This window comes from Numida meleagris, chromosome 7 (assembly GCF_002078875.1).
Source record: "Numida meleagris isolate 19003 breed g44 Domestic line chromosome 7, NumMel1.0, whole genome shotgun sequence".
NCBI classification, from domain to species: Eukaryota; Metazoa; Chordata; class Aves; order Galliformes; family Numididae; genus Numida; species Numida meleagris.
In genome coordinates this window covers 2,858,742-2,873,918 of record NC_034415.1, presented here as the reverse complement: position 1 = coordinate 2,873,918, position 15,177 = coordinate 2,858,742, and the positions used below count along the sequence as shown (strand labels likewise).

Below are 15,177 nucleotides of genomic sequence, written 5' to 3'. Positions count from 1 at the left end.
TCAGGCGCCCATCCAAAAAGAAATAAATAAATAAAAATTAAATACATTAAAAATGTACTCAAAACTCAAAAACAAAATTAAGGAACATATCTTTTAAATACTGTTTACTGAATAGTACTTACGTTTCAGCATTTGTTTTAAAATTTCTCATAGAAAAGATCATCAGAAGACGTACTAAAGCTTTCAGCCTCTCTTGGAGCAGTAAAAAAGCATTTTTCTACACTTCCTCAGTGCACCATTCTAACCAAGAAGGTAAAAACACTTTAAGTAGAAAAGAGGGACTTTCTAGTCTTCATTCCCTCCTGGACTTCTTATAAAATGGCATAGCTCCTATATGAGTTATATGCCTCCTTTTCATGTGTGTCTGCTACAAAAAGCATGGTTTTGAACAGAAACCTGTGTTGTAAAATTATATAGACTTCAGCAGTGCTGAGAAGCCAGTGTTCCTATTAAAGCAGATGGTAAAAGCAAGTCTGTCAACCAGCATCATTGGGATGTAGTGTTACAGTTTAATTCATACAGTGCCTCGAAGCCATTCTTTCATTAACTTTAACAATTTTGCATTACTGTAGCTCTACTATGTCATGGACCAATGTAGTATCTCTAAATGTCACCAAACTGTGTTTGTGTCAGGCTGCTGCTAGCTCAGAACCTTTCCTCTTGCATTGTGTTATATTCCATGTATAGATTAGACTGTTTCTAGTCCCACATGTGTTAGAGGGGGAATACAGTCACTCAGTTACAACTTTCTGTTGTAAAAATTATGAGAGAACAGCTTGAGGAAAGCCATCCTCAAGGAGGCAAATTCCAGAAACAGACTTTGTTCCTCTTGCAACATGAAGAAACTCATGTAATCTCTAAAAGATATATCCTGTAAAGTGATGGAAAGTGAAATACTGCCTCAAATTCACAATGGCTGTAACATAATAGAAGACAGTAAGTTGATTTTGACTGTTTATAGAGAACTTTCTATATACTTGTAAGATACACTCTATAATATAAGGTCATGCATAGAAAGGTAAAAATAGTATAAAATACCATCAGGTGTGTTCATGTAAGTAACAGTAACAACTACCTAAATAGAATCCGGTCTTAGGCAAGCTGCAGATGCTTGAACATCTATTTTTGGTCATTCCAAAAGTATTTAATTTACTTAGTTATTGCATTAATGGGTGTTTTTATCTGATTTAGCTTATTTTGAAGTCTAGCAGGGTCAATACTAGGTCGCTATATAGTAATCTGTAATAAGCTAGTATCTATGACTGTTGAGACCAGACAGAATTACCGCAGGTGAGCTTGCCATTTTCTGCATGCTTTGTTGTCAGTTATCAAAATGCCTCGTACTGAGCATGATGTTCCATTTTAGCTGTATTCTCTATATCCTATCAAGCAGGGATGATCAGTGAGTTCTTAGGAAACATTATTGTTACCAGCTTACTAGAACTGGCAGCATTTGTAATGGAACTTTGTGGCCGTAAGACAAAGGGCCATTCATTTAACCACTGACTAGAACAAACCCATCTTCTTCAGTTAAGGGTAGAGGACTGAAAAGGTGTATTTTACACTGTTACTTACAAAAGGGTTAAGGTAGAATCTAACAGCGGCCATCAAGAACATTCTAGAGAAGTAAGTAAAAATCAAATCACTTTCTCCAGAATGACATGACCAAACTTTATCATTGTGCTAACCCAAAGACACCCTGTCCAGCGAAATTTCATTTCGGGGTTGTTAACCGTTTCCACAAAGATTCATCTCAGTTCACTGCCATCTTGCATACCATCTCATAATACACATATTCTTCCTTCTCTTACTTTTCTCCATGTGCAACACTCAGATCTGAGACACTACTGCTGAGAAATTTCTGTTTGCTAAGTAACCCACGAAGCTACGTTACCACCTCTATCTTTGTGTGTGAACACAGGTATGTCCATACTCAGTAATATCAAAGACTCATGTAGTGTAGCTCTTGTCTCCAGCTCTGTTCAACTGTAGACGTATAAAGCATAGTATAGAACTGGGACAATAGAGTAGTATTTCCTATGAACCTTTTTCTGGCTGCCAGTAATCTGCAATTCTTTCATTTTAGGAACTTAGTAGATTTATATTTAATACCCTCAAAATACTTTTCTCTATACTTCCAGAACCTCTATCAACTTAAAAGTATTTGAGATCTTGCAACAAAATGTTCCCCAAAGTATCACACTCTGGTTGTTTGAACCCACCATCCAGTGCTTTCTGTAATCTACATTAAGAATATTTACTTTCTGTAAATAAGATTATTACTAGCTACTCCCTTTATGTCTTATGACCGGACTGGGTAATCTGAGTGATACGGCTGATTTTTTTTTGCATTCTTCTATCTGTCTCTCCAGTCAGAGGAATACTGCCTTAGTCTGGGTACATTCGTTGGTACTTGTCAAATTTGAGTGACTTTTCCACAGAGACTGCAATCTTAATATTTATGTAAGTTTCCACCATCTATTTCTCCTGTGTATTTGCATAATGTGTGTTTCCATCCTTAGAGTGAGAATGAGACCCTCTCCCATGTATGCACATTCTGTTTCCAAACCCAGTGTGTCAGGGCTCCAGTAGTACTCAGTGCTGATTGATATTTGCATTGCGAGTATATTATTCTTTCTATTTCAACACATGATTTCCACAATGCCTATTTTATCACCATGTATTAAAGTGAGAAAAGTCAATATATATAATAAAAACGAAAGGATTTTGGTCACTTACCAAGTGAAGATAAGACACAGTAAGGTGGATATTAAAATGAGGACTTGGTTAAACATTGCAGACTGTGTACGTTGGATGGCTCTGTGAAGATCATTCTACATTAATGGAAAATAGCTGTTACTTTTGGCTTTGAATTAACGAAGTATGAGCTGATTCTATAGAGGAGTTACATAGAGTCCTAATAAAACTCACTCATTCAAATCCACTTAAAATTTGCTGATCATATGGAAGGGTACAAAAGAGCCAGCCGTGATTCAGTGATTATTTAACTAGTTCTTTGATCATCCTGGCACAATTCTGATGCTACTGCAAGCTGCCTTAAGGTCTGTCTGTTCATATCTACCTTACAAGTTACAGTCTGCAAGGACTAATTAAGGCATAGCAGTTGAGTTCCCTGTAATTGTATGTGAATGCATAAGTAGCAAAAGAACTAGCCATTCTAACTTTCCCTCCTTATGGGCACAGCAGCAATTTATACTAATTTGAGATTTCACTTTACATAATTTTTTTTTCCAATTTTGATGGAGAAAGCAGCTTAAGTAATGTTTGACCATTTGCATAATATAACTGCAGATCTGGTTAGCTTGCTAGAAAAGTTGGACAGAGGACTGCAATTCCAAAATCCCACTTAAGGTAATATATTAAAAAAATAGAAACTACAGATGAGTTCTTGTCTTTGTCATACTTACAATCATATTCTCCAATGCATGCTTTGCTAGCCAACAGTTTAAAAATACAGGAATAAACAGGTTTCTTAGGACTGGCCAGAAAATCTGAAGGAAAAATTAACAAATTTGTTAGAAGTTTTCTATTCGAGAAAAAAGCAACAATGAAGCACTCAGGAAAAATATATCTTAATGTGTTTCTACATGCAGCTTTAAATAGCACTTTTGCTTCCTTCTTGATGAACTGTGTACAAGACAAAATGATAAAATACAGTCAATTTTCAATGCAGACAATAGAGATTCTTAGATTTTTATGTCTGTTTTATTTTATTGATTGTGCTGTAGTTTGAGTTAGGGGTCTGTTGGTTTTTTTTTTTTCTTTGCCATTTTGGGAGAAAGGTGATATGCATTGTTTCGTTTAAGTAAAAATCTGCCTTGTTGTTGTTGGCTAATTTCAGTTCCCACAAGCACAGTTCTTTTATCCACACAAAACTCACTTTCACTTCAATAAAGTGTATCTGTGCAAATATAAAAGTGTAATATGTATTAATTCAAATAGGTTTACCGTAATGATGAAAGGGACAGCATTTATTATTTCCAGGAGGAAGGGTATTCGCAGAATTTGTTCCCAGATATTTCCCTTCAAAGAAAAAGAAAAAAAAAAAAAAAAAAGCATGTCACAGTAGGCTTACCTATGCATCTTAGCTACGCATCTGATGAGGATTACATGTGATATTCAATTGCCACATAGGGAGTCTCTCTCAGTAACTGAATTTGAGGAAAATTATTTATCTTACAGATTTAAACACATGTAAAATGTGAATATAGACTACAGGATATTCCAGCCTAACTATTCTTCTAACTGTTTATCATAATTTACCTCACAGGTCTACTTTTTAAATCTGTATTTTTACTACAGCAGTTCCCTTCATCCATATGACCACATATTTCCTTACTATGACCTAGTCAGTAAGACAGCTGAGAATGAAAAATTCTAACTGCATTAACTAGTCAACTCATTTTGTCAGCTAATGAAGAGCTTCATTAAATTAAGTTTCTAATTTTTTCAAAGAGTAATACGTTTCTGTTTCCTCCTATTGCATTTTAAGGTACCTTGGAATCCTACACAGAGATCATTTCTTTTTTATTGTTCTTCCAAGGTTGGTTTACTTTTATTTTTGCATGCACGCTTATACATATATAAGGAGATAAGGCTCCTTTCCTAATGAATTTATTTTTAATAATTCTAGTTTTTCATGGAATCCTCATACAGCCCAACCTGCTGGTGAGTTCTTCTGTCTGCACCCATTTCTATTTGTTTTTTTCCTCAGAAGCCTCTAAATCTCTAAAATCCTCCATTGCAATACTTGAGCTTTTGGTTGTGTCAAAGATTTTCTCACTTTAATACTTATTATTTAAGATTGTCTTAAAAACTAGAGACAAAATTCCACTGTAGTAAATGAATTGTACAGATACATATGTGAAGGTCATGCCCTACTCAGAAAATGTTATATTGAATCAACTGTTGTGATTATCCTTATGCACAGCTGACTGCCCTATAGTTCATATAAACACTTATTATGAATAATGAGCTACTCTGTTTATACTTCTTATAAAATTTCATGTCAAAATATACAAGATTAAAATTCTGTATCTCTGCCACAAACACTTCAATACATTTCACTGCCTGCTTTTTGGAACTTGATCTTACTTACACAAAATGAGAGGTCTTCCCACATAATTGAATGGAAGTGGTGCAGACCACTTGATCTGTTTACCGCTAGCTATAGAACGGGAAAAGCAGTTTCTTTTCCACATCTGAGCAGTAACCGTAGTAATTAGATATATGGATGAAGACTATACATTTAAGAAAGACGGTCATTAAAACTGAGTGACTTACAGGGATACTAACTCTGTATATCAGTATTCCATCATAGGTAATGGCACGACAATGCAGCCAATATAATAATGCAGTAATTTGCCAGTACAGCATCATCATATTTTCTGCTGCATTGATGTTTCCTGTTAAAATAACCATCTGATATTTTATGAAAATTTTATCCAATCTGCATTGTGAATAACATTCTTTTTCTATTTCTAATTTTTCCCTTTTATATCTGGAAGCCATTGTACCTACAGGCAGGGATTACTGTCTTCTATGTAATCATAATTGGTGGGAGTTAGACACACTGGAGTAATCTGTAATATTCCGTGTGATAACCAGCCCTGTAAAGAGAACTGAAACTGTGAGACTGTAAGCCAAATTTTTACTGTAGGAATAATAAAATGAAAATAATCTTCTGTTAGAATGTGTACAAGTAGTATCATAAGGAATATTTCAGAAAACTGACGCTTTCTTAGCATCTGTCTTGTTAGGGGCTGCGTCCCAGAAGAGGCATGTTGGAGATGCTGTACTGACTTGAAAAAAGCAGCATATGCTACAGCTTTGGATACAGTGGAAATACAAGTCAGGGAACTGAAAGAACTTACCTTGTAGCTAAGATAACTCAGCAACAGCGTTTCAAAGAGACTTATTAAAGCCACTGAAACCTTAAGTGAGGAGAAGAAAAAAATGTATACATTAACACCAATTTCTAAAGAATATGATGTAAGACATCATATTGAAAGGGAAATGCTAAGAAGATTTTCCCTGCATCTTCTGAATTAATCTCAGCTAACAGCATTTAGCATGAAACCTAAGTACCATTGTTTTTCTGACTAAAGCGTAGCCTGTGACTTGAGTCCCGTTGGTCTTTTCCAGACACAGCGTACCAGACAGCCTGCAGTGTGGCCTTTCTGTGGCTTTTAGGCATTCCAGCAATCAGCCAGACTGTTGCTCAAGTTGCAGTTGTCTATTCATGAAAACTACCAAGATCCTTTCACAAGACAGAGATAGGAAGCAGCAGAAACAAATAACAGAAACTAGATGATTCTTTACTTCTCTGTAAGGATGTAAAGAATGTGTAGAAAAACAAACATTTTTCTTACTGTGTATAATTTAGACATTTTAAAACAGAAAACAACACATTAATCATTACTGACTTTAATTTTTAAATTCAACTGATTTCACCGTGCCAACCTTCACTTCAATTATACATAGTGTATTATATAATATAAATGATTTAAATAGTCAAATATCAAAATTGTAAAATATTTACTTGTAACTGTTATATGTATTAAATAACCACAAAAATTACTTAAATCCATTGCACAACAAATATTTGTATTTTAATGGATATTATGGGAATAGTCTATCAAGAATATGTATAAAATTAGATGGATCCGAAGTAAAATAAGACTGGAATTCTAATTTTGAATTAACACTCACTACTAAGAATCGAATGCTCACTAACTCAGGAGAGTGTGCTATTTGCACATATAATATCATTACCTAAAATTAAAACATAAGACACAAATAAAAAAATTGTTAAAGTACGCCATCAAAATATAATGCCGGTTTTCCAAATAAGTAGCAAAGCTTTATTATAAAATTACATTGTACCTCAAATAAAAAGAAAGTTTTTTTTTTTTTCAAGTGTATATATCCTACTGTGAATGTGTTTATATATATATATGTATACAGAGGCACATGTATAAATTCCTATATTTATTAAATACAAATATTAGAATAAGTCTAATCATAACTAATTAAATCTCACGGTATTTTTCAATTCAGTTGAATTGAGTAAGGTGAATCTCTATGTCAAACTTTATTCAAATTGCATGTATTTTAAGCAAGGAACTGAAAGGTATTTTCACCAAGGATTTATTTGCTTAGTAAAATAGTACACTGTATAGAGGTACAAATCACTGTAATGGTGGTATAAACACTTCAGAAGCTTACTGAACTCTTAGTGGAAAAAAAAATAAACTTCGTAGGAGAATTCCCACAAATAGTTTTGAAGTGTTGGAGAAAGTGCAAAGAATGGGAAATAGTATATTATGTATTTCATAAATCATGTGATTTTTAATAACAGCTAGCTCAATCTTAAAAGTCATTAAGTATTTTGAAAGTCCCCTTATTTTTCATTAGCTGGTTAGTTAGATTTCCAAGAAAAGCAACAAAGCAGTTTTCTCTACATCAAAGAAAAAAAAAGAAAAACAACAAAGAAGTCACTAAACCAGAAGACCAAATTATTAAACTGCAATAGTACAGATTAAATACGCAAATATGCTTCACTTTACATTGTAACTTTTAGGCAATTTCTTTTTTTTTCCCAAATGTGAATTAAAAAATGAGTTCTGAAATGTTCTTTCAACGTTAACAAATGTAGATTATTATGGATCAAGATGTGGAGCAACGCTGAAATCATTCTTCCCCTTCCTCAATTACCAGCACAGTAATCCTATAAGCACTTTGCATTCTTATACAGAAAGGACAATTACAGCTGAGTTTCTGCAGTGGGTAGTAATATCACTTGACTGTAGTGCTGCCCGTGAGAAAAATGCTCACGCTAAGGTCAGCACTTCTAAGGGCTAATGGAACGCATTTTTTGTAGCATACACTTCTAAACATGCAGGCTTCTATATTCTGAAGTAACCTGAGCTTTTTAATGGATTTTACATGAAAGCCCAGGAAGTACATGTTAAACAAAATACTAGTCGTAAGAAATTATGAAATTTAAACTCACCGCTATAGCAAACATTTACTGCTAGACTACTCAGCAGAGCTTGATACTTCTACAAGAAAAGGCTGTCCTAATTCTACAATATTTTGCTATAAGCTTTCATACTTTATAAATATATGATAAAGGCATACATATTTAAATCACATAGCTGAGATCAGCTTATTTTTCATTTATGGTTTTGTTTTTGTTAATCAAGTACATTTCTTTAACTTTTCTGTTTATCATTTAGCATCACTGAAATGTTATAAATCAATATTGCAGTTAGTTAAATTGGCCATTTACTTATTACCTGTAATCCCCATAAAGGCAAACTTCGATTCACCCAAATAATAGGAGACCTGTTCGTTACAACATAAGAACAAACACAGAATTTAAAAAGATCAAAATAAAAATCAAGTGAAAAAACAATTGTATATATCATGGAAATTACAGCAGCCTTACATTTAAAAAAATAACCTAAGTAATAAAGGTTTCAGATCAGTAGCTATCTACTGAGTATTGGCAGTTTGTCTTTCTATTATAGAGCCAATCACTAAATTCGCGTGGGAGTAATCCAACACCTAGCGACACGAAAATGTTTTATTGGCTTTGGTGGCTGCTAGATCATCCGCCATGAATCTAGGAAGACTAAATCAGTTTGAGGTTTTGATTCTAGAGATGCACGGGAATCGTTATTTGTAGCAGGAAAAATAAACTTGACAGTTCCTTTGTTTGATTTTTTGCTGTGTAATGGTATAAATGGCATCTACATCATAAAAACATCATATCTTGGAAGAAATACCATGTTGTTTTAGCATTTACTAAATCCAATGATACTTGATAGAGCACTACTAGAATCTGGTACCCTCAGTGGCACAGTAGGTTACCATTATTTACTCTTAGTCACAATTTTTTTCTAAATAATAAGGGTGTCCATCTTTTCAGCAAGATATATAGACATTATGGGAATTCAGATCTTACAACAGCATGCAATCCAGCAAGTCAGTTACATAATCAGAGGAGTAATTAGAATTTTAAAGGTGGTTTTGAATATCAATGAAGTTGAAAGTAGCTGATGGAGGGTTATGGAAATGTCACCACGATATATTAAAATATCACCATTCCAGACAGAGTTGATTTGTCTTCCTGTCCCAGCCTCCCTCACACAATTATGTGGAGTTTTGGTTTGCTTTTTTAAATGAGGAACTCACCAATCAATTGTTCCAGGTGTGTAATTTCGACTGTAACAATCCCGGTTTAATTCCTTACTGATAGTTGTCATTACGTCAATTCAAAGTCCATTTTCATTAGCAAATGCATATGGGAACACAATCATAAAAACAAAGGGGGGAAAGGGATATTAGTTACGCTATTAACAGTGTTCTATAAAATTTACAAAGTAGTTTGAAACACTAGATGATGAATATAAGTATTTCAAAAAGTAAAATAATTTTTGACAGTAGTTCTGGATGTGTTCTGTATCCATAGAAAAAGACTGTAAAGCACTTCAGGTTACATTTTTTAAAGATTTATTTTCAAACATGATCCAATTTGAAAAAAAAAACTCAAAGTATACTTTCAAAAGCTGAACTAAAAACGATATATATTAAAGATCTAGAGATACTAGAAACCTTATCACACAGGTAAGATGGGATAGAAAGACCATATATGCTTATCATACTCTCAACAGCAAAGACTGCATCAATCTACACTTCATATTCTCTCATGAGGATGCAAGTTGGGCTGGTGTTTAGTGCAACAGTAATTAGTGTAAGAAACTAGTGACCTTGATATAAAAAAATAGAGCTGTTCTGTGCATGTGATGTTATCTCTCCTTGAATTGCTGATACAAATCCTCCCTTCAAATGTTCAAGTAAAAATGTGGAAATTTTTGTGTAAATTTCTTTTTTTGTCCCTGGCAAACAAGGTCAGACAAAAAAGAAAGGGATGTGTGGACAAAAGATAAGAAGTAGCTCTTTCTTTACAGACTATGAATGAGACAAATGCTAAATGGTATCCATTAATAAGGACGTTTTACATCTTAAGCTTTGCCCGGTACATCTGGTTTGCCTAAAGGAATAAATGAAAGATACTAACTCGTGCTGGGATGTCTGAAAGACAGGAGAGGCCTGTAGGGGGAGAATATGATGAAAAGCATTCTTCCCAGAACTTTCATTTTAAGATCAACCACGGGATAGTGCTTTGTATGGCCACTGTGAAAGTGCATTGAGTAGTTTCATTCATTAGGCGGTGATACAGCCTAATTATTTTTTTCACAATGCAGCATTTATAAGAATGTTTTATGACAGTGGTTTAGGTAGAAAGTCCTCGAGATGCATATGGGCAAAACTATTGACAAAATGAGGAACCATCTGGGTAAAGGGCTTGTTTGTCTGGTATAGCTTTTAAGTCTGGTTCTTGGTGACCACGTAGAAGAGACTTGTCTGGCTGCAAAGTTTCAGATAAATTTTATACAATTACAGAACTATCTAGTCTATTAAATGTACCACTGCACAATACAATGGAGTACTATACAGAAAAGACAAATACACTCTCTAGCCAGTGAATTATTAAACATTTACAAGGAACGAGGGACAAACATATCAGGAAAGGCTTGGAGAACTAAGCAGTCTGCAAAATGCAGAAAAATCTCTGCATATGAATACAAAACTATCAAAATACTCTTGCCAGTAGCAGAAGTGCTGTTTTTCTACATACTCAGCTACACCATCGCTGTCTAATACATTCATTTGGGCTCACTACAGTACTTAGAACGAAACGATATGCCCGAAACTCATTAGCCACAAAAAACATCTGAAGTATGGGTTTCTTTTCCACTAGAAAATTGCATTACTTTAAATTGGATTCATGAAGTCCAGTTTCTGTTACGCAATTGTGCTTCAAACTTCAACAAGTGCATTATTTATTCAAAAACATAAAGAATATCATTGTTTCAATTTTTGCAAAATCCCTTCTCTAGCTACAATTATTTATCAAACTATACATCTCTGTGCTTGGATTTGAGATTTTTTTTTAAGCTGTATTTGTGGCAAACTGTATGCAAATTAATACAGCTGTTCTGTACTGTTACAAGGTATCAAAGTGTTCCCTGCGCACACTTCTCAGCGTCTTAATGTTCAAACATCTCCCTCATTTCGTATTATGTGTCTTTTCAATTTATTTTTTTTTCCTAGTGAAACTATTAAAAGCAGCAACTTGAATAATACTTTGAGATTTCTCTCTAAAGATCAGATCAATTTATATCAGTTGCTACATCTTACAACATCACATTGATAACACATGTTCTGAAATAACATCTTGAGAGGGGACAATCGACTACATTGTTCAGTGCTGGTCACAAGAAAAATCAACAGGACCTGATCCAGATTACATATTGACTTTTGAGACTATGTGCCCCAGGAAGCCCCTGCAATCTTTGTGATTTTTCATCCACGTGGTCCCTATTTGATTGCTGTAACCTATTAGAAACATTAAAACACAGTTTTGGGAAACTCATTTTCAAGGAAACAATTTAGGGGGCATACATATGTGCATACATATGTGACAGGTAGCTGTGTCCACTGGGTACTGACAAGCAGCAGCTTTTCTCATTGAACTACTCAAGTGTCCTGTACTTCTCTTTTCCATAAAAAGATAGTAGATCTTCATGTAAAATTCATACTCGTTATACAGTAGGGTCCAGTCACACTATCATGAAGTCATTTAAAGTCACTTTATTGTTAATGATAGCGAGATACTGTTCATCCCAGCTGCTCGGTATTTGTTTTGTGATTGAAAAGGTGGCCCAAACTGAATTAAGATATACTTTGGGGTATGCAGACTATAACTATTGTTAGGGAGAACGAGTGCTTTCTGCTTTTCAGATTCACAGAGGAAACAATGATTAGTTGTAAATACTTCCTTCTTTCTCCCAACTCAGTATAAAATGTTTGTAAAAAGTTGATACAAAAGTACTGGTATTTTTTGGATGGAATGTAGAGTTTCAGCAAAATTAACATTTATTGTGGTAGGTCTTCTTAATGTGGTAAAAGAAGTAAAAGGACACATACTTTCATGGCTTTAGCTTTTCAATAGAAAGGCTAATTTGAGAGGAATCTAACCCCTAAGCAGGAGAAAAGTCCAAGGTTGTCTGGAAAGCTGAAGAAGGCTGTGCATGAAGAAAATTTCAAGTCCCTGACTTGCTGTATTTGCTGTGGTGCTGTGTCTAAATTTCAATGATAATTTTTTTTTTCTCTATCAGTGCTAAGGTTTTGAAGACTGCTACTTGTTTCCACTCGACACACTCCCTCCCCTTGAAGAGACATTTGGAGATACATGTGGAGTCAAAAAATAGAGTTCTTTGCAGTTCTTGCTTTTCAAGGGAGAATTTTTTCTGTCCTTTTTTCAGATGTTCTGATTTCTTACAACAAGTTTTGACAAAAGATTCTCAAATGAATTTTCTGTACTTCCTGTTCACACATCCCACTCTCATGTACTGCTGAGGAAAGTCTATTTTCTTTAACTCACTTTGCTTTGGAGTTGATTCTTGATATTTTGTGCATCAGCTTTTCTAGAGCATTACCCTCAATACTTTTAATCAGTCTTCAGATGTACAAATCAGAATTCATGCTTTGTTCTTTGCCTAACATTGTATGAAGAGTGCTAGTTCTATCACCCTGAGCTTAGTATTTGCAGCCATGCTTTGTTTCATTCTATATTTAAGGCTGACTGAAGCAAATCAAGTGAAAGCAAGTAAGTTAATTGAAAAAGGTGTTCATTATCACTCAGAATTGATAATATTCAATATTCCCATGATATAAATACAGTTGGAGCAAAAGATCGCATAAATTATAAATAGTTTTAGCCTATTTGGAATATACTGCCAGCTGTGGGTATTCAAAAAATTGTGCATTAAATGATGGAACATCATGAGTACATAATGTACTTTTGGTCTCCATCTCCCTTAAGTGTTTAGAGAACTCAGAAGGCTAGAAAGTTATCATCAGCATCGTCTGTGTGAAAGCTTAGTTTCACGTACTTGTCTGATTGTTTCCAGGATCTAGAATTTTAAGTAAGACAGCTAATATTGTAATATCTGTGGTATGGTTAAGTCAGAACTATATATGATACACTATCTTATTTCCAAATTATATAGAAAGGACATTGCATTTAGGTGTCTGAGAACTACTGCATAGCAACATAAATATTGTCTGCCAGGAGACTTAAGCTTCTAATAAACTAATATTGATTAGTAGTTGTTCTGCCAGCTGATGCATCAGGAAAAAAAAAAAAAAAGCTGCTATCTAGAGCTATTTCATTTACAAGAGGAAGAATAGTGGTTCTTAACAGCTCTGAACTATCTCAGCTGATGTGGATACTAATTCTGCATAGCTCCTGTCCTATGTTTCATAGACACAAAAAATAGAAAATTTTGCAGTGGATTTATTCTCTGGGAAACCATTCATAGTTCCCACCAAAATATTGTTCCTTATTCATTTCCTCATAAAATTAATTTATTTTATATACGTTAAACAACGCTTTGAGAGAACAAATAACAAAACAAATATTACCATCCATGTCCTTGTGTAGGATCATCCAGGAGCACACGAATTATGTATAATAAACAGCTTAGTAGCTTGAGCGAAAAATTGAATAACCGTATTCTCAGACCTATTTTAAAAGGAACAGAAAGGAATTTAGACTCTTCATAGTTTCATCCACTTTTAAGATAAAACTAAAAGGAACTAAATTAGCCGTGATACAACAGAGCAAAGGTCTATCCAGCCAGTAACCTGTATCTGATATTGCCCTTTGGCAGAAGAATACATGAATATGCCTGTCAGATACACATAAAATACACCTTTCCAACTTTCAGAAATCTCTGGGTTAAGATTTGGTCCCTTTTAATGTGGAGACCTAGACAGTTATTTGCTTGAATGCTATTCTATGCCATTTGATGTTCCCAAGGCTTGGATCTTTTGTAGTTTTACAAATTTCTTCTCAAAAGGGGAACCAGTATGACATACAGTATTTGAGATGCAAGATACAGTAACATGAGGAAGACATACTTTCAACCATAGGCAGAGGATATCCGATGGCAAGTATTTAAATATTAATATCTGACAGTCTTCATGTAGTAGCTTCTCATACAGAATACAGAATACTGTCCTAACATAAAATATTAAACTGTAGATATTTAATATTGAAGTTGCATAATTATGCATCCAAGAATCAGGATAGCTGAAAGTCATGCTGAATGCACAACTTCAACTGATTCAACAACTTTTTCTATGGACCATACGAATACTGAAATGTTCTATTTAATAGTTCTCAAATACTAAATATTATCACAGAATATTACAGTATGTCTTGCAAACACAGGTCTGCTGCACAGAGACAGGATTCCTCCAAATGAAACCACGTGGACAGTTGGTTCTATCACACAGGCATTTTAATTCGGTGCTAATAGAAGCCACTGTCTACTACAACAAAACTTAACTGTATTTTAATGAAGTTTTGGAGTCATTAGAGGATTAGTGTTTAAATCCTCAGTCTTGTTATTAATTAGTCTTAAAATTAATGAGGGAAGGCAATCTTAAGAGCTACTTTTTTTCAGCTTTGTTGAACCAGGCATCCAGTTCTGTACAGCTGAGCTCTTCTGTCCAAAGCAGAACATTACCAACTGACTGGGTCTCACATATGCCTGGTTTCATTTGCAACAAGTATATTTTATTTTTGAATTGCAAATATGATATCAAACCTGCTGAACTCAATATAACTATTTCTATGGTTTGAGAATGACAGTCTCATCAAGCATACTCAAATCTGTGCGCAAACATGCCCTATGAAGCTACAGTTATCACACAAGAACCAGACGGACTTTTACAGCATCTCATCATCTGTAAACTAAGGGTTAACATCCTATGCTTAGGTCTTGACCATGAGAAGTCCCACAGCTTTTATCGTGTGTTGCTATGCTACTATATGACCAGGAAGTATTTTTTTTTTTAACTATGCTATAATCTTGTAAATTTGTGAATTGCTGGTGAAGAAGATACAAAATATTTGTCTATGCTAACGGGTTTATGGAAGTCTTCTGAATGGTTGCTGTAACAATCAAGCCATTAGAAAAAGAGCAGATAACCTGAAAACAAAAGAAAACAACA

At 34.3% G+C, this 15,177-nt stretch overlaps 1 protein-coding gene across 1 annotated transcript in view; it reads right to left on the bottom strand.

The window, feature by feature from the left end:
• KCNT2 (potassium sodium-activated channel subfamily T member 2) overlaps window positions 1-15,177 on the bottom strand; it is a gene marked incomplete in the record, with an annotated part of 121,230 nt that overhangs the window by 77,919 nt on the left and 28,134 nt on the right. The window contains 8 exon segments of the mRNA XM_021404158.1: window positions 2,740-2,834; window positions 3,429-3,512; window positions 3,970-4,044; window positions 5,895-5,954; window positions 6,733-6,795; window positions 8,322-8,370; window positions 9,223-9,279; window positions 13,582-13,681. Coding sequence (XP_021259833.1) covers window positions 2,740-2,834; window positions 3,429-3,512; window positions 3,970-4,044; window positions 5,895-5,954; window positions 6,733-6,795; window positions 8,322-8,370; window positions 9,223-9,279; window positions 13,582-13,681 — 583 coding nt within the window.